Source organism: Pelodiscus sinensis, chromosome 14 (assembly GCF_052426305.1).
Source record: "Pelodiscus sinensis isolate ZL-2025 chromosome 14, ASM5242630v1, whole genome shotgun sequence".
Taxonomy (NCBI): domain Eukaryota; kingdom Metazoa; phylum Chordata; order Testudines; family Trionychidae; genus Pelodiscus; species Pelodiscus sinensis.
In genome coordinates, this window is record NC_143065.1 from 14,706,430 (window position 1) to 14,727,237 (window position 20,808).

Consider the following 20,808-nt stretch of genomic DNA (forward strand, 5'->3'; position numbering starts at 1 on the left):
AAGCATACTGGAATCTTTTAATGGAAGTCAATACGCAAGTGCACAGTTTTATTATGGGGCATTTGAAATATATATTGATAGGAATTATCAGGAATATTTTAAAAAGACACCTTCAACATGGCTTTGTTCACAGCCAATCTATTACTAGCATTATTCAATGCAATACACAGGCTTTGTTCAACACTGAACAAAACTGGAAGGAAAATTATCACATTTCTATGGCAATAAAAAAACCACCCACCAACCAAATAAGCATGGTGTAATAACCAGCCTTTTTGGCCAATTAATAAGCCTTCACCTCCCTCAATATGATTTGCAGGCTATGACTGGGCAACAGGTTATATCTAAGGATGGATATAAATGCAGATTAGCACCTAGCCAACAGAAGGCAGATCCAGGACAAGGAAATGTTACAAATATTGCAAGTATGGGTAGCAGCCTATATGGGGCTGAGGGAACCCAGATAGTAGAGTTTGGCAGGAGCTCACAAGTAGCACCTAGAAGATCTGAGGAACTCTGGGAGACCTGTACAGCCTTACAACTGGACTGCTCCTTAGAGGCTTAGCTAAAAACAACTTTATGAATTCTCTCTTAATAAGTTTTGAAACTGAGGGGATTTGCATCCCCTCTTTCCTGACAGCTCAATTGAAACTTACCAAAAGTAGAACTATGTAGGGCCTGGCAGGTGAAACACCAACTGCACTTGCTTTTGAGCTTGTACCATACTGTGCACATTACCCACCATTCAAGATACAATTACACTGGCCTTTTCCCTGAAATTCCCACCATTACACTACCAACACTGCAGCTACATTAGTGTATCTACTAGCTACTTATAGCAGATCTACATGGCATTTTGATTAAGTGCATGCAATTGCTGCATTATCTGTGTTGATTTAGCTGTACTAGTGGGAGTATTAGTGGGAAATAGTAGGGAGAAAGGCTAATGTAGATCAGGCTGAAAGAGTCCTGTGCACCGTGGCACTTACAGAAACAATCTACTAGAGGTAAGACCTTTCAGAGGAAGATTTTGAATGATCTGTTTCAGAAAAGAATCAAGACAACATTTCTAACCCATGGAACATGTTTGTAACATACTGACTAGACAGTGTAACAATATATTCAACTATAAAGAGCTGGTTATCACGCAGATTTAGAGTGCTGAATGCTCAAAGTGGAAAAGAGGACAAACATTTTCTGCTGCAATGCAGGTACAAAGATTTGGACCAAAGTACAAAGTGTAACAGTGATATAGCACTGCACAAGAGAACAAATCATCATTATAGTCTCCTTCAGTACATTTCGCTGTTCATCTTTCTGGCTACAGTCCATGTCCAGCAGTTACATATGTTTAAAAAAATCCAATAAAGCAACCAAACATCACTTTTCTAAATAGAGAGAGTGCTGGATCACAACTTGATACTTAAGTTCAGCCTTAAGAAAGTTTTCACCTCATCTCTCTCGTTGGTACTGGGTTATTCATCATGAACCAGGGTCCTGCATGAGCAATGTAGGACAATAAAAGTTCAGTATCAAACGGTGAACCAAGGAAGAAAGGCAGAAACTTAAACCTATTTTAATTAATGATCTCTAAGTCTTGCAGCAAATGCCTAAAATACTAGGCAGAAATCAAAATAATAATTCAAAGATTTGGAAAGAACCAGAAATGAAGAAGAATCTAGCAACATCTGATGCAAAGCCAGATTAAAAATGTGTTCAGGAGCACATTCTTGGTGTTTTACAAATAAAATAATAAGAAGAAATGAGATCTCTTATTATTAAGCCACAATGTAAAACATGTTTATTTATGCTATAAAACAACAGGAGCAAAGATGAAAAATACATTTAGAATAAGAATACTGCCAAGAAAACCAATGAAAAGCAAAGCAACATTAAGAATAATGGAAGAAAAAAATGCCACAACATTCTATGGTGGTAATAGAAGTAGTTTGGATTGAAGCATCACAGTGACATGTAGCACTGCATAGCTGCTATGCAAAATCATCCATGAAATATCACTACTGTAGCTTTGCTCTTGTAAAGATTTGTGTACATACTTAATATTTACATACGTTAACACATACATTCAAAGTTATGCATGTTCTAGAGCCCGTGTAGAATTAGGGTTCAGTTATTTTTTTCAATTAAAAAATACCTGTGATATTCTGACTAATGAGCTGTTTTCTGTATGTTACAAACTTACCCAAAAGCTTTACAGATTCTATTTAAAAAAAAAAAAAAAAAAAGAGAGAAAAAGAAGAAGAATGCTATGTAGATATATTCAGTATGCAATTTTATATTTTGGAAAAAGAAAACATTCTTTTACCTCTAAACATCACCTCTTTATTGAAAAGCAGAAATAGCTAACAGATATCTAAAAGCATAGACATGTTCAAAGTACAGTAAAACTCCATGGCTGTGTCTAGACTGCATCCCTTTTCCGTAAAAGGGATGCAAATTAGACACATCGCAAATGCAAATGAAGCAGGGATTTAAATCCCCCCCACTTCATTTGCATAAAAATGGCTGCCGCTTTTTTCCATCTTGGAGCTTTGCCAGAAAAAAGTGCCAGTCTAGACGCGGATCTTTCGGAAAATAAAGCCTTTTCCGAAAGATCCCTTATTCCTTTTGGCAGGGCTCACAGGGAGGGAGTCTCCATGCATTCTCCTGGCCCTGCATGCTGGCCTGCACACTCTGCCTGCTGGCCCAGGTGATTTAAAAAACCCCTGATGGCTGCTGCTGCCGCCATCACCAGTAGTGTGGTGGGGATAGAGCAGTTTCCAGCTGCCACCTTCATGCTGCTGCTGGCAGTCACTGTGGCCCAGGGAAAGTGTGTGCGGAGCCTTCCCATTCATAGGACAATTCAGCACAGCCACCCTGGACTCACCCTGGAGCTCGGGAACTCCTCTTCCTGAGGCCATGGTGAAGATGAGCAACTGGGCTGGCTTGGAAGATGGTGGTGAATCAGAGCAGAGGCTGCTGTGTCACTTCATTTCCCCACAGTTCCTGCAGTGAGGGAGAGCCCAACCCCTGCTGCTATCCCACACCATGCTCCACCCTATTTCTTGAGGCCGCATCAGGGAAGGGGTGTGATGGAGGAGGCAGGGTGGGGGTGGAGCAGGGGCAGGACTTGCAGAAAGGATATAGACATACCACCATCAGGGCCTCAGGGACTAACGTGCCAAGACCAGTGTACGAGCTGGATTGTGGAACTGTTTGGGCGGCAGATTTGAGGCTGGAGACTCCAGCCTTACATGGTCCACCATAAGACAGAGAACAAAATATACAAAAAATGTGAAGAACCGCAGGAGAGTAATTAATGCAAGAGAAGAGAAACCTGAGGGACCTGTTTCACACAACTACAGATTATACCACTTTGTGTCAGAGTTGTAGCATTTTGTCATAACAGTACTGGTGAAATCATGGCCCCTAATGAAATCAATGGTGAAGCTCCCAGATTTCACTGAAGCAGTATTTCCTCTCTTGACTAGGGATGTTAAATTCAGATTAATTGGCTAATTGAATAGCTGATACAATTTGCATCAACTATTTGATTAGCTGATAAAAGCACCTCCTCCTTTGAAATATAGCAATAGTTTTCGGGCTGTTGCTGCACTTTAAAGGTGAAAGTGCTGTGGGGAACACAGGGCCAGTGGGGGGACTCAAGCACTCCCCAATGACCCCATGCTCCCCAGGGCATTTCAAAGCGGCAGCACTGCATGGAGCCCAGGTTCAGCAGGGGAGTCCTCAGCTGACCCCAGGCTCCACGTGGCGCTGCCGCTTTGAAACATTACCTCCGTCCGCTTCCCACCCTTTGCTGTTTCTTTCTGATAGAAGCAGCGGGGGCAGGGAGGAAGCAACTAGTCAACTAAAGTGTGTCGACTATCCAATAACCATTTGCTTATCAGATAGTTGACTAGACGTCCACATCCCTACTCTTGTCTTTATTAATCATCTTTAAATAAAGTGATTCTACTGTAGGTCATCTGCAAACAGTGGAATCAGGTCACTATGGAATAAAACAAGCTATGTTGAAAAGAATTTTGATGAATCAGAAAGAGAAGCAATTTTGAAAATATCCAAAGGCCAAGAGATCCAGGTGCAAGAATCCTTAATCACATCTACATAAATACGCACTGACATTTCATCTTGAGAAGAGGAGTGAACCTGCACAAAAATGTAACCTAGCTTTAATTCTAGAGTTCATGTCTGGGGAAGTGTGTCAAGAACACTGAAAAAAAAATCATTAAGCGATATACAGGAAAGTTTTAAACAAATTATCCACAGAGCTTTGTTTACAGAAGACTTATTTTAAATACAAGGTCTTGCTGTTTTGCCTTAGACTAGTGACGATCTTAACATACCTAAGGTTGATCCTGCACCATTTAAGTCAGGGGAAGTATTGACATTCAATTCAATGAGTTGCAGATGCTCAGCATCTTTGAAATTCATACTACAGGTTCACGATTATGCTCCCACTGAAGGAAAGGACCCAAACTCACTAAAAAATTATGGCAACAAAAAAATCAATTGTCTTTTTTAAAAGTTTGAGTTTAAGTTCTGTGCCTCAGTTTCCCCATTTGTAAAATGCAGACAGTGATGATTCTATCACTTTCTCACGGGAAGGTTTAATGCATTAATTAATGTTCTTAAAGTGATTCAAAAATTAAAAGCATAAAGGTTTACTATTTTCACATATTTAACTTACTAATATTTTTGGCAAGTCTTTGACCATTTTTTCTGTCCACAAAGCTCCTACTGTGCTGCTTAATCTTTTCTGCTTCCTCCTCTTATCCTGCTTCCCATTACTCTTTCTTTATACATTTTCCTCAGTTTATTTTACTCTTTACCTAAGCAAATGTGAGTACATTTTAAATGTGGCTGAGCACTGAAGCAACAAATAGTTTAAAAAAAAAATCAGAGGTATACCCTCCAGATAAAACACATAATCAGTACAAGATATGGACCACAATAATTTTTTCGTATTTAGGGACACTGTACATTACTTGAACAAATTAAAGAACCTGTCCTTCTCCCCAACATGCCAAGAACAAAAGACAAAACCCAAAACATTCATACTTCTAGTTGAGCTTTTAATCTATTTATGCAATTACAAAAAAATTATCTAAGATTTTTTCAATGTATTTGTTTATTTATGCATTTAATAATTTTCTGTCTAAGTTTCACTCCTTCCCATCAATTTCCCATAAGTTGTGGGGGTCTTTTACAGGCCAATAGAAGAGACAACATTTTTATAAAATAGAAAATATCAACATAAAATTAGGAGTGCTACAGGAAGCTACTTTTAACTAATTTTAAAACACTAACTAGATTTATGGTTAACACTTTCACTTACAATAACATTTCTATTTCGATGATTTCTCTTCCAATATCATGCACAACTCCCAACAACCTTAATGAGAACATCACAGTAATACTGAAGGTTGACTACAACCTTTTAGTTATTTTGCTCTCACTCTCTGTACACGTATATTATTATCCGATATGTGGCGGATACAAATATTACTATTCTTCATTGTGCTAAGGTCCATGGATCTGTTACGGGATATTCAATGCGGTGTTCCCTCTACATAGGGAACAGGTTTATCTTTTAAGTGCAGACATTATATCCATGTTCACTGGGGCTCTATCATATGGAGAAGCCTTCTGCAATATGGAGAAGCCTTCTGACAAAAAATAGGATTGGCTAAAGACTAGATGACCAATATGTTAAATTTTGGTGAGTTTAGGTGGCCATGTGACCCGCCTAGTAAACTTAATACTGTAGGGTTAAATTCTCTGGCTGTGTCTACATTGGCACCCTTTTCCGGAAAAGGGATGCTAGTGAGACCAGTCGGAATTGCAAATGCCGCAGGGGATTTAAATATCCCCCGCGGTATTTGCATGAACATGGCTGCTGCTTTTTTCTGCCTCTGGGCTTTGCCAGAGAAAAGCGCCAGTCTAGACGGGATCTTTTGGAAAATAAAGCCTTTTCTGAAAGATCCCTTATTCCTCTTAAATTCAGGAATAAGGGATCTTCCGGAAAAGGCTTTATTTTCCGAAAGATCCCGTCTAGACTGGCGCTTTTCTCTGGCAAACCCCGAGCCGGAAAAAAGCGGCAGCCATGTTCATGCAAATGCCACGGGGGATATTTTAATCGCCCGCGGCATTTGCAATTCTGACTGGTCTCATTAGCATCCCTTTTCCGGAAAAGGGTGCCAATGTAGACAAGGCCTCTGAGACACCATTTTGGGCATAGGCACCATGTTGTAAGTACAAACAACAACTAGGACTTCATTTTGGCCACCCTTCTTCTCCCTTCTTTTCCCACCCTTTTCTATGTTTTGGCAGGAAACCCAGTGTCAGGGGACCTAAGTTTGCCCAGTAACAGCAGACACGTGATCATAATCTGCCCTGCACCAGCAGGTTATTTAAGGGCTGCCTTGGGCACTGCTTGAAGCTGCCCATCTGAGTGGCAGAGTCAGGAGTCATTCAGATGGGCAGGGCTCGACAAACTACGTAATCTACTTGCCCGTGGTGAGTAGATTACAACCTGGAAGAGCTGGGTTTGGGCGATCTGCGCATACGCAGATCGCCGGACAGCACAGCTGGCGAGCAGGGCTAGCTGCGGTTTGGCGAGCCCTGCAGATGGGTATGCCAGTATCACGCATTGTAGGTTTAGGGTTGTGTGAGGTTATATACTCGCTTGCAAGGAATGAACATCTATCTGTCACTCCTCTCTGGTCAGGACTCACTTATACCCACGACAGCGCAGGGAAAAAAGGGTTTGTTAGGCTAAGCAGATCTAGCCAAAGGAGGATGCAGCTGTTCTAATCCTGCGGTTCCAGACATCTGAGACCGAGTCTGGAGTCAAGGCGCTGCTGTGAGGGTCCCACAGCTGCAAGAGATGGTACAGTCCCTAAGGCATTTCTCTGGATTACCTGGGTCCTTACCTATTACTTACTTTGAGTTGCAGTCAACCTACCTTTGTTCTATTCCATGTAGTGGAGTTCTGTTTTATTCTACTTCAGAGTTATACTTTGTTTGAAACTGTTTAATAAACCCTGTTAATGTACCTCAACTGTCTTATCCTAGACCTTGGTGAAGGTCTAATAGCTCCCAATGTCAGAAGCGGGTTTGGGGACGGGCCTGAAAGCTAGTTGAAGCTTTAGATCAATAGGTTTCTGGCTAACAATACAGAGGATATTACTTCTCTGGCCTAAGACCAAGTCTCAGTAAGATACCCCCCACAGGCCAGATCCGGCTTGCCAAGCTGCCAGATCCAGCCTGCAGATGCAGCAGGGAGCCTCAGGCAGACTTCCTGCCCGACCCCTTCACTCTGCTGAGAAAAGTGGCCATTGTGGTCTCTATTTGAACAACTGTGAGCCTGTGGGAGGGACGAGAGGCTTCATACACTGCCCCCACCACCAGCATAACAGGCAGCTGGTGAAGCACCCTCACTTTATTCTCGTAGCTGTTCAGAAACCACACGGCCCCTCCAGTCTGTATAGGGGCAGGGCGGCAGGGGGAGGCGGGTGGTCTGCTTGAGAAGGCTGCTGACTGGGAGCCAAGTATGTAAGTCTCCCAGCCAGAGTCTACCTCTGGCACCCCAACCTTTTGCCCCCTACTCCATATAATACAAACCATCTGCCACCTCCTGCATCCTAGTCCCCTCCCCCAGCTCACAACTGCCTCCTTCACCCAAACTCCCCCCATACCCACACCCACTCCTGAATCCCAATCCCTTCTGCATCCAACTTCCATCCCAGACCCCACACCTCCTCCATTAATATGGAAGAGTGTGGCCCTTGACCACTTTCCAAATTCTTAGAGTGCCCCCCATTATAAATTATTGCCCACCCTGCCTAAGACTGTCCTAAGTTCTAGAATTTAATGCTTAACATAAGAAAGAATATTTTTTCACTTTACTCTAAGAACAAATACTAGGGCAGCTTGAAGACTACTTGCTTGAATTAGAAGTACAGGTTGTACCTGCCTGGTCTGGCACAACCAAACTCTGAACAGTCACAAACCAGGGAATTTGCTGCACTAGAGGAGGTCAATGCCAGGCCCTCTGCTGCCAGCCTCCAGACTCCACTTCTGGGGGGTTGCTGATCCCCTGATCTTCCTCCTGGTTGTTGCCCCCCACTCTTGGCTGCTAGTTCTGGCCACCAGGCTCTGTTTCCAGCTGGGCTCTCTCCTGCCAGGTTCCTAGTTCTTGGGCCCCATTGGACTCCACTCCTGGTTGCCAGGTTCCTAGCCCTTGGCCAGGCTTTGCTCCAGGCCACTGGCAGGGCTCTGATCCCAGCTGCTGGCCTGACTCCACTCCTGGTCCCTGCTCTGCTACTGGACTCCCTACCTCCAGGACTCTCTTGTCCAGCAACCTCTGTGGTTCCACTGCCACGGTTTTTCCTTGAGTGCTTTAACTCTGTGGGTCCCACAACATTATTGTGCATATATAATCTGACTAGTATTACAAACTATGCAGAGCAAGTAATTATTTTAGAAACAGAAATAATCTATAAGAGGCTTAGGAAGTTGTGTTGCATATTCATAATCAACAAGTCAGGAAATGTACACACAAACATGCTGACTGTTGTCAGTGGCCCTTACATCTCATTGTGGCACACTCTGAGGCATCTGTCACAAAGGACCTAAGCTTTTCTGTATTTTTTTGTTGTTTTCTTTTTATAGGGAAGATCCAAAAGCCAGGGCAAAAGATTCATTTTAGGGCTTGTTTATCCTTGAAATGCTATAGAATTCTAGTGCCTCTATGGCACTTCAGTGTAGACACTGACAGGAGAGGGGTTAAATATGCAGATGGGCGAGGTTCTACCACTGCAGCAAGTAATCCACCTTCCTGAGAGGTGATAGCTAGGTCAATGGAAGAATTCTTCAGTCAACTGAAAACAACTAAATAGTTACAGTAGAAAAAGATGCTTTTACAATCGATACAAGTGCAATTGCCTGGGCTCCTCCATCTTGTGGCTTTCCCTTCTGTAAACCCTGAAAATCTTTTATGATATATTTGTAAGCAAAATTATGTCCTTCGCACTTACCCTTCTCTTTGGTAGTCCTCATCCAAATTTGACAAGAGTTGGGACCCTGCCACAGATAGATCAAGTGCAGCAAGGGGTAAATCTCGATAAGTGAAGTTAACAAGTTGTACAGGAGCTAAGCTTTTGGTCTCCTCTTCTACTTGTTGTGAAATGATCTCAACATCTGAAACTCTACCTTCTATTGTAGACCTAAAAAATTATAAATAAACAAATGGAAAAAATAAGCAGTAAGGAATAGGAAACTTTCACTTGTAGCAGGACTAATATTTACTTTAACTAGCAGACTTAACCAGCTTTGCCCAGATCCTTCCAGGGAGGGCCTTGAGGATGTGGGGGGGGGGGGGGGAAGGGGCAGAACAGGAGACTGGGGCCCAGGGCCTGTTCTCTATCCCTCGGCACTGCAGCCAAGGGCAAGGAGGGAGGAAAATGGTTTGGGGTAGGGGGCTACTTACCAGTGTGCTGGCAGGCAAGATAGCGGAGCTCCAGCCCAGATGGATACTCCCTTGGTGGTATGGCTGTCCCCAGTGGACAGTCTCATATCACATTGCTCCTAACAGCAGCCCTTCCCTATGCATGTTATGGAAAACTGTCCCATGGTCCTAGCACAACCAAACCCTGACCTTGCTTTAAATCAGAAGAGGGAGCTACAAATTTGGTGACCTAGCTCTTACTGTTTAGGAGGAGTTCTTGAACAAATAGATTCACAGAAAGACACAAAGACAGATGCACTCTGAAATACAAAGCCCTTTTACATCTGCACTTGAAAGGGAATCCTCTGAACTGTCATTCATGCTAAAATTCAATACTCTCCGGGGGGGATTGAACAAAGACACCAACTACCTTACCCATTACAAAGATAGCTTCCCCAATTATCACCTCTAATACCATTAGCTCACAGACATCTACTCTTCCCCATATCATTAACTCACGGACCTTCCGTCCGTCTCCCCTGCATCCCCCTTCTGTTCTGAAATGTGATTTGTCCTTTTCATATGTGTTCATTTTTTTAATTGTATCCTTTGGTATATATAGTTGTGACTATTTTCTTCCACTATTTGATCTGAGGAAGCGGGTCTGGCCCATGAAAGCTCATCATCTAATAAACCATCTTGTTAGTCTTTAAAGTGCTACATAGTCCTGCATTTTGCTTCTAAAATATATATATTCCTTTCCCCCAGGCCACCCTGCCAGTCTGCCCAGGGCCTGTTCCCTCCCTACCCAGGGCAAGCCCCCGGCAGCCAGGGACCCATTCTCTCCTCCATCTGGTGCTGTGGCCAAGGGCTGAGAGAGGGAAAAAGGTTTGGGTCAGAGGAGCTACTTACCAGTGTGTTGGCAGGCAAGATGGCAGAGCCCCAGCCTGCTGGCCACACACTTGGTGGTATGGCTGCTCCCAATGGTTTCTCTGCAATATAGCTCTTCCCTGCAGACTCATTGCTTCCAGTGGCCACTCTCATACCACATTCCCCTGAACAGCAGCCCTTTCTTCTGCATGTTATGGAAAACTGTCCCTTTCCTGGGGCTTCCTGTATTCCTGGCACAACCAAACCTTGACCTTGCTTTAAATCAGGAGAAGAGGAAGCTGCATTCCAAATTTGGTGGCCCTAGCTCTTACCACTCAGGAGATGTTCCCAAACACATGGACTCACAGATAGACAAACCCTAATATATATAAATATAGAGAGATTTTTGATAATACACATGTAGAAATGTTATATGGGGCCAAAACCTAGCCTCATCCATGAAAAGTTGCTCTTACTGAGGTTAATAAGATCCTCACGGGCACAAAAGGGAAAAATCTGATTCAGACTGCATGATGAAGCCTTTTAATGCACATAAAATATACAGGCAGTCCCCGACTTACGCGGATCCGACTTATGTCGGATCCACAGTTACGAACGGGACTCGCCCCGGAGGACACGGACTGCGGGACCTCTCGGTCCTGCCGCCCGTGTACTCCAGGGCTTTCTCCGTGTCTCCCTGGTCTGCAGACCAGGAAGACGCGGAGCAAAGCCGCGGAGGGGCTCGGGCAGCGGGGCAGCCCAGGCGCGCCTGGGCTGCCCGAGCCCCCCTCCGGCTTTGCAAAGCCTTGGGGAAGCCGGCAGCAGAGCAGCCCAGGCGTGCCTGGGCTGCCTCACTGCCCAAGCCCCCCCGCGGCTTTGCAAAGCCTCGGGGGAAGCCGGCAGCGGGACAGCCCAGACGCCCCGCAGCTGTCCCGCTGCTGGCGTCCTCAGAGGCTTTGTTCCCCGTCTCCCTGGTCTGCTGGTCTCCAGCAGACCAGGGAGACGGGGAGCAAAGCCGCAGAGGACTCAGGCGGCGGGACCGCGGTGCGTCTCGGTCCGCCGCCCGCGTCTTCCTGGTCTGCTGGGGGGGGGGGGGGGGGCGCAGCTAGTATGCCCCCCCCCCCAGCAGACTAGGCTTTTCTCCGGACGCCTGTGGCAGAGCAGCTGGGGTGCTGCCGGACCAACCCAGCAGCACCCCAGCTGCTCAGCCCCAGGCGTCCTGATTCAGCCACTGCTGGTCAGTTTCAGCAGTGGCTGAATCAGGACGCCTGGGGCAGAGCAGCTGGGGTGCTGCTGGGTTGCTCCAGTAGCGCCGAGGAGCCGCGCTACTGGAGCAACCCAGCAGCACCCCAGCTGCTCTGCCCCAGGCGTCCCCAAGTCAGCTGCTGCTGAAACTGACCAGCGCTGACTACAGGAAGCCCGAGGCAGAGTTGCTCTGCCCCGGGCTTCCTGGAATCAGCTGCTGATCAGTTTCAGCAGCAGCTGACTTGGGGACGCTTGGGGTTCTTAAGTTGATTCTGTATGTAAGTCGGAACTGGCGGTCAGTTTCAGCAGCGGCTGAATCTGGACACCAGTTCCGACTTACATACAGATTCAACTTAAGAACAAACCTACAGTCCCTATCTTGTACGTAACCTGGGGACTGCCTGTAAATAGTCAACAAACTTACCTGGCATTGCTAGGTTTCTTCATGACAGTGAGCTGGCAGTGCAGGGGGCTACAGGAGTCAGGATAGGGGACTGATGATGTGGGAGGCTCAGGGTCCTTCAGGGCAGGGGGCTGGGAATGAGGGGAGGTGTGGTAGTCAGGGTTGGAGCGTGAGGAGAGGCTCAGGATAGAGGACTGGGAGTATGTGTGGGGGAGTAGTATTCAGGATTGAATTGTGAGGAGAAGCTCAGGGTAAGGAGTAGAGGATGCGAGTCAGAGCAAAGGGTGAGGTGGGGCTCAGGGCAAGAGGTGGGGGTGCAGGAGTCAGAACAGGTGGTTGGGGGGAGGGGGAGCTCAGAGGAGGAGGAGCTCCTGGCAGGGGGTAGCTGCCCGCTTCTCTCCAAGGACTTCCCGAGGAAGCAAGGGCAGCATATCTTACCTGCCAGCAAAATCTGCCAGGAAGCAAAGCCCACCGTGTTTTCATACGAGCTTTATCACAATACATAAATTAAACCCCTTCCTTTTTGTAGTGAGATCAGTGAAGAATGATCAAGTGTTTGACTGACCAGCATACAAATCACTTTGAGACAGAGATTCTCAAATATATTTGATCAGGTGCCCCTTCTTGGTATCTCTAGTTATTTACACCCCCTGCCCAAGTATATAAACACCAATACTCAGTTCTGAAGGCAGAGTGGAGAGCAGCAGCTACTGGCCAAACAATCAGTGGCAGCAGCAGCATAAAAGGGTGGCAATGAGAAAAATAATATTCATCAGTATCACTTTCCAAAGTAGACTTAGTATCCCATCACTACCCTTACCCCTACACTGCTGCCACCCTGGGACTGACAGCAGAAGCCCGCTGTTTCCAAGTGAAAGATTGAGGGGTCCATGGGAAGGAGAACCCAAGCCTTAGCTGCCTCTTAGTTAGGAACTGAGGAAGTAGAGGAAAGAGAACTCAAGTGGGGGTGCTCCAGGACTTCTGAGCTTTATCAAGGCTGAGAGCCAGAGATGTTTTTGTTAATTTTACTTTTTTTAAGTAGCACACACTTCGTGCCTCCCTTGACACATTCCTGTGCGTCCCTTGGGAAGCCTACCTCACAGTTTAAAAACTTGCTCTAAGGCTAATACATGCATTCTACTGCCCTTCATTCACCTCTGGTTAACATTTAGAATAGTTCTGAATTAATAGCTTTTAAAAAAGAGACACTATTAATCTTCTAGCAATTTAACCAAATCCCACAAAAAAAACCTGAATAATTTAGAAGAGTTGTTGCCTAAATTGTGTGTCTTGTAAGAGTTTAGAGCCAGGAACATTAAGACCTGGATGAGGAAAGATAAGAGTCTAAGTTGAAGAAGTGGGGAAAAAGCAGTCATGCACTAGAATTATAAAGGAGTAGAACTACTGAGAAGGTCACTTTAACAAAGCGAAGACACTATTAGGACCGAAATAAAAGGCTCAAAATGACCTATGATTGTTTCAAAGAATCATAGAAAATAGGGCAAAAGATCCTGAGTCATGCAGCCAGTGTCCCTTTCCCATTATATTTTATTTAGTTATTTGTCCAACCTAATTTTACATGTCCCAAGAAATGAGGCTTTTACCACTTCCATTGAAGATTACTTCATTGTCTAAAAAAAAAATCTAATTAGCACATTTTTTTTCCTGATATTTGGCCAGACTTTTCCCTTCTCTGTTTTAATGCTTTTGTTTCACATACTTCCTGAAGATGCTGTCTTCTAGTTTGGGGTGGACCACAATCTAACTATGATTTTGTTGAACTGTGAATAGAATTAGAGAAGCCCTTTCAACTTCTTTTTTTTTAGCCTTGGACTCTTAAGTAGCTTAAGTGAGACCTAATAATAAACTGACAAAGAAAAAGCATGTTAACAAATAGTGTTAACACAGGTTTGTGGGCAGGAAAAAAATGTAAACAGACCTAAAATAATTTTATACATTAGTCCTTGGTCATTCACTTCAGAAAAACTTACCATATTCATTTTATTATTGTTGCACTAATTCAGGCTCTGCAGACAGCTGAAAAAATCCTTCATGTCTTACCCAAAACTTAAAATTCCCCTCCCAGCAACACTGATAAAACCTCCTTGATATCAGGAGAATTTAGCACAGGATTTTGCATAAATGAGATTTGAATAATTGAACAAAACAGCATTTGTAACACTTATATAGTACTTACTGGGGACTGGTCATGTTGAAAGGTACAAATAAATCAGCAGCTTTTCCAGTATTCAACTAAGTTCAGCTCCTCTGCAGACAATTTTCAGCATTTCAAGGCAAGGTTTCTACAAAAGATAAAATATACAATCTGGAACTACAGTTGCAGTTTGTGTGCAGATCTCCATTAACATTCATTTTCATATAATGTAGTTTGTATAAAGTTTTATTTCCCACAAATACTACACACACCCTTTTTTGTGGTGGTGATTCTATTTTTACTGTAGCTTTACACACAAATCTCCCCACCACCCAAAACACCTTTAAAGCCTGGCTTTAAACTATCAGAAAATTCAGATCACCTAATCACCATCCTATAAAAACAAACAGAAGAAAATGAAGGAGTTCTCAAAACTAGAGAATCTCAGAAAAAAAACAAGCTTCCACATAAACTTCTATGTGGCTAGACAAGCCATCTACAAAGCTCACTTCACTTCCTACAGAAGAAAGACAAACTATCTAAACTCCGATATGAAAGTGTTCTAAAACTACGGTATCTTCAACTCCAACAACATTGTTAATCTATCCAAGCACACACTTAGTCCAGCAGAAGAGTCTGTCCTATCTCGGGGACTCTGCCTCATCACACACACAATATAGTTTTGTGGTTACCTGAAAGCCTATTTTCGCCGCCTACTACTGAAGGAATATTTTCAACACACCACTGAACATTGCACTGACCCACAGGATCCCCCCTACTTTCCCCATAAGAAGATTTTTTTGTGATGCCTCCTGTTGGTCAAAATGACAGTCTGGACTTCTACACTGATTGCTTCTGCAAACATGCACAGGCTCACATTGTGAACAAAAGCATGTGACACATAACCTCAGCCATGCAAAATGCAACGCTATCCACAGCCTCAAAAACAACTCTGACATTATAATCAAAGAGGCTGACAAAGGAGAGGTGCTGTAGTCATAATGAATGTCAGATTATGAACTCACCTGACAACTCACCTACACCACATTCTACCTGTTTCCTCTCATCTCCCTGAGGAATACCAAAAGAAATTACACCATCTGCTCAAGAAACTCCCTGCTAAAGCTCAGTATCAAATCTACACAAACACACCCCCAGAGCCCCAACCAGGACTCAAGTCCCAACCCTGCTACCCAAGATTCATAAACCTGGAAATCCTGGACGACCCATTATCTCAGGCATTGGCACCTTTATAGCAAGATTATCCTGCTATGTTGACTCTCCTCAGACCGTATGCTACCAGCACTCCTAGCTATCTTTGAGACACCTGTGGAAATTAGTGCAGTGCATCAGTAGAACTGGAATTCATCCTCAAATCTGACACTGTTACCCTGCCCTGAAAAAATAGATTAACTGGTTAATGCACCACTAAGTCAATTTCCTCTGCCATGGACAGCTGCATTTTCACAGCAAAAGTTATGAATGGGACACATCCAGTCCACTTAATTAGACTCATTAACATGGGTCCTACAATTGACAGATATTTCTTTCGCTGTTATATATAGCTTGGATTTTGTTATTTCCACTCCAACCCATCTGATGAAGTGGGCCTTACCCACAAAAGCTCATGACGCTATATAATTTTGTTTGTCTCTAAGATGCCACAAGGCTACTTATTAGAAAATTTAAAGTAATGGACAATGCCTTAGGGGGCGGATTTTCAAAAGAGGCTAAGACAGAATGGACAATAACATGGCGGCAATTCCCCAGAACTATATTTACCTTCACAGCTGCTGTTACGAGTGATCACAGCTCCCATTGGATGAAGATCACCATTCCTGGCCAATGGGAGCAGAGGGAAGCAGCTGTTACGAGTGATCACAGCTCCCATTGGATGAAGATCACCATTCCTGGCCAATGGGAGCAGTGGGAAGCAGCAAGGGCCGAGACACTGCTTCCTGCACCTACAATTGCCCAGGAACAGAAATCTGCAGCGAACAAAAGCTGTGATCACCGGTACTTCCGGCCATGCAGGTAAATATTGCAGTGGAGACATGTCCTAACTAAACCTGGCAGACTGAATCCAGCTTGTGGGCTGGTATTTGCCCACTCTTGGGCTAAGAGATTTAGGACCACAAGTTCTCAGAAACTCCAGGGATCTTATTCTGTACATACTATACAGACTTTTATATATGAGAGCATTAGTTCAGGTGAAAGGATTAAGAGAAAAGTTCTCACTGACTTGTGGGATTTGTGCTGCTAAATTTGTTAGTATCTTTAGGAAAGCTCCCCTTGGTCTTAACACACTTTCATGCATAATGATCTGTCTAGTATCAATAAGGCGGGATTTACAGGTCTCTCCTCCACGTCCTATTCCCTTTCTATCTCATACCTCTCTCCTGAGGCCTCCGGTCTCTCGTTCTGTCTCTCTTTCTCTCCTCCTCCTACTGCCTCCTACCCTCTCTCTCCATCTCTCTCTTTCTCTTCTCCCCCTCCTGCCTCTCACTCTCTCTTTCTCCTCTTCTCCTCCCCCTCTTGCCCCTCACTCTCTCTTTCTCTTCTCCTCCTCATGCACGGAGAGCACAGAGCCCAAACGGCTGCTTGCACCACTTGCTCCCCCGTGGTGGCCCGGCTGAGCGGCACAGAAGTAAGCTGAGCACCATGACGGGAGGGGAAGGAGGGTGGGGCGATGACATACACAGCTAAGGGTGGGGCCCAGTCATGTATGTCACTGCCCCACCCCTCTTCGCGCCTCCCTTCGCCTCCTGCGGTGGTGCTTGGCTGACTTCTGCGCCGCTCAGCCAGGCCACCGCAGGGGAGCAGGCTGCCGTTTGGGCTCCCCCGCGGCGGCCCGGCTGAGCAGCGCAGAAGTCAGCCAAGCACCACCGCAGGAGGTGAAGGGAGGCGCGAAGAGGGGTAGGGCAGTGACGTACACGACTGGGCCCCACCCCTAGCTGTGTACGTCACCGCCCCACCCCCTTCCCCTCCTGTCATGGCGCTCAGCTGACTTCTGCACTGCTCAGCTGGGCCACCGTGGGGGAGCAAGTGGCGCAAGCAGCTGTTTGGGGTGCTGCATGGGGACTACAGCGCCCAAATGGCCACTTGCACCGCTTGCTCCCCTGCGGCAGCCCAGCTAAGCGGCGCAGAAGTCAGCCGAGCGCTACGGCAGAAGGCAACAGCACCGCTCAGAGGGAACAGCCAGCGTTTCAGCATTACAGAGTCACAGACATTGGGCTACTATATATGGGTATGTCTACACTACCCCCCTAATTCAAACTAGGGGGGTAATGTATGCATACCGAACTTGCTAATGAAGCCTGGGATTTGAATTTCCCGGGCTTCATTAGCATAAAGCCGGCGCCGCCATTTTTAAAAGCCGGCTAGTGCGAACCCCGTGCCGCGCGGCTACACGCGGCACGGGCTAGATAGTTCGGACTAGCAAGCTACTCCGAACTATCTGTACGCCTCGTGGAATCTGTACGCCTTCTGCCTCTCATTCTCTCTTCTCCTCCTGCCTCTCACTCTCTCTCTCTCTTCCTCCTCCTCCTGCATGGGGAGCACCGAGTCCAAACGGCTGTTTGTGCCACTTGCTGCCACACGGCAGCACGGCTTAGCGGCTGGCTGTGAGCTCCAACTGCCCCCTTGCACTGATCCTGCAGCCTCCAAGTTGTCCTCCACCTTCCCCTCCCTCTTGTTCCCCTGCTTTCCCCCCCCCCCCGCCAGGGTCCGTTCACAGCCAGGGGGCAGGGCCTGGAGCCACTGTCACGCCGCACGTCACCGCTCTGCCCCTCTTCGCCTCCCGCCGTAGTGCTCGGCTGACTTCTGCGCCACTCAGCTGGGCCGCCACACAGAAGCAAACGGAGCAAATGGCCATTTGGGCTCTCTCGTGGCAGCCCAGCTGAGTGGTGCAGAAATGACCTGAGAACCATGGCAGCAGGTGAAGAGGGGCGGGGCCTGGAGCCGCTGTCACGCCACACGTCACCGCCCCACCCCCCTTCGGCTCCCACTGTGGCACTTGGCTAACTTCTGCACTGCTGAGCTGAGTTGCCACGCAGAAGAAAGTACAAGCAGTCCCCGGGTTACATACAAAATAGGGACTGTAGGTTTGTTCTTAAGTTGAATCTGTATGTAAGTCGGAACTGGCGTCAGCCGCTGCTGAAACTGATCACTTTCAACCGCAGCTGAATCTGGATGCCAGTTCTGACTTACATACAGATTCAACTTAAGAAACCCAGGCGTCCCCAAGTCAGCTGCTGCTGAAACTGATCAGCGGCTGATTCCAGGAAGCCTGGGGCAGAGCAACTCTGCCTCAGGCTTCCTGTAGTCAGCCGCTGGTCAGTTTCAGCAGCGGCTGACTTGGGGACGCCTGGGGCAGAGCAGCTGGGGTGCTGCTGGGTTGCTCCAGTAGCGCGGCTCCTCGGCACTACTGGAGCAACCCAGCAGCACCCCAGCTGCTCTGCCCCAGGCGTCCTGATTCAGCCACTGCTGAAACTGACCAGCAGCGGCTGAATCAGGACGCCTGGGGCTGAGCAGCTGGGGTGCTGTTGGGTTGGTCCGGAGCGGCGCTGTGGGACCAACCCGGCAGCCCCCAGCTGCTCTACCCCAGGGGTAGGCAAGAAAAGCCTGGTCTGCTGGGGGGGGCACTAGCTGTACCCCCCCCCCCCAGCAGACCAGGGAGACGGGGGTGGCGGGACCGCCCAAGTCCTCCATGGCTTTGCTCCGTCTCCCTGGTCTGCTGACCTGGGAGACGCGGAGCAAAGCCGCAGAGCACGCGGGAAGTGGGACAGTCCAGGCACCCCACGGCTGTCCCACTGCTGGCGTGCTCCGAGTCTTTGCTCCCCATCTCCCTGGTCTGCTGGTCAGACCAGGGAGACGGGGAGCAAAGCCTTGGAGCATGCCCACAGTGGGACAGCCCAAGCGCGCCTGGGCTGTCCCGCTGCGGGCGTGCTCCGCGGCTTTGCTCCCCGTCTCCCTGGCCTGCTGGGGGGGTCCAGCAAAGCCGCTGGACCCCCCCCCAGCAGACCAGGGACACCAGAGCAAAGCCGCCACCTGGGCGGCTTTGCTCCCGGGCAAACGAGCAAAGCCGCCCAGGCGGCGGCTTTGCTCTGGTGTCCCTGGTCTGCTGTGGGGGGCGTCCAGCGGCTTTGCTGGACCCCCCCAGCAGACCAGGGAGACCGGGAGAAGCTTTTCTCGCCCCGGAGGACACGGGTGGCGACTTGCCGCCCATGAGCTCCAGGGCGAGAAAAGCCCCGTTCATAAGTGCGGATCCGACATAAGTCGGATCCGCGTAAGTCGGGGACTGCCTGTAGTGCAAGTGGCCATTTGGGCACCACGCTCGCCATGCAGCACAGAAGTCAGCCAAGCACCACGGCAGGAGGCAACAGCACCCCCCAGAGGGAACAGCCAGCATTTCCGCGTTACACGGTCACAGACATTGGGCTACTATACATATGATGGTTGTGTCTGTCAAGCCCATTAACCTGTTTGGCATAATGGGTAATCTTTGTTCAAGGCCGAACATATCCCTATGCATTTGTGCTGTATAATAGGTGTGAACTGAAACACCAAAATGATAATGGACAAGCTTGCTAGAATGAAGCCATTAGCGGCAGCTGATGTGCACTGCTATCACAAGCACTAAAATTAACTTTCAGTGTTAAGAAACAATGAAAAGGTCAAAAAATATATTTAAAGAAAGCAAGCCAATGTCCTTTTAAATAAAGTATTTGGGAAAGTGTAGTGATAAAGAATAAACACGAAACTGCTCATATAATACATATAATTAGCTGCAACGAAGTTACGGAGTCTGTTGGTGAAAGACAAAAATGTACTCTTATTAATTATAATGAATGCCACAGAAATGTGTAAAGTTAGGATATATTTGAAATTCACACTGAAAAATTGCCATTATTGTACTAAAACAACCCCTCAGTTTTAAACATTATGTACAAGTTGAAGCATTCAACTCATTTAGGTATTCCGTAATTCTTTTCCCCCCAAAAATACTAAAATAAATGTAAGTTACAGAATTTCAACTTCCAAAGCATTATTTTCTATAGTATATGCCTGTAACACAATAAATGCTTGCTAATTTATTCTTAGATTACCTATATGTTTGTATAGTCAAAAAGCTAGGGCTGAAATCTTAATCACTTTACTCTTTGCAGATAAATCAAATGAAATTAATGGAATTATTCATCTGAATAAAGTAAGCATGATCTGGCATTAAAAGAATAAATACTTGTATAGAATCATAGAACTTGGAAGGAACCTCGAGAGGTCACTGAGTCCAGACCCCTGCCCTCATGGCAGGACCCAGCACTATCTAGATCATCCTTGACAGATGGCTATCTAACCTCCTCTTAAATATCTGCAGAGATGGAGATTCCACAACCTCCCTAGGCAACTTATTCCAGTGTTTCGCTACCCTGACAATTAGGAAGTTTTTCCTAATGTCCAACCTAAACCTCCCTTGCTGCAGTTTAAGCCCATTGCTGCTTCTCCTATCCTCAGAGGCCAAGGTGAACAATTTTCTCCCTCCTCCTTGCGACACCCATTTAAATATCTTAAAAACCGCTATCATGTCCCCTCTCAGTCTTTTCCTTTCCAACCTAAACAAGCCCAATTCTTTTCATCTTCCTTCAAAGGTCATGTTCTCTAGACCGT

At 46.4% G+C, this 20,808-nt stretch overlaps 1 protein-coding gene across 1 annotated transcript in view; it reads right to left on the minus strand.

Annotated features, from left to right (window-relative positions):
- Window positions 1–20,808, minus strand: part of TMEM266 (transmembrane protein 266) — a 264,791-nt gene that overhangs the window by 191,771 nt on the left and 52,212 nt on the right. The window contains exons 2-3 of the mRNA XM_006126238.5: window positions 14,185–14,290; window positions 9,060–9,248 (exon numbers count right to left, since the gene is read on the minus strand). Coding sequence (XP_006126300.2) covers window positions 9,060–9,248; window positions 14,185–14,198 — 203 coding nt within the window. The 5' untranslated portion in view covers window positions 14,199–14,290. The remainder of the gene's footprint in view (window positions 1–9,059; window positions 9,249–14,184; window positions 14,291–20,808) is intronic.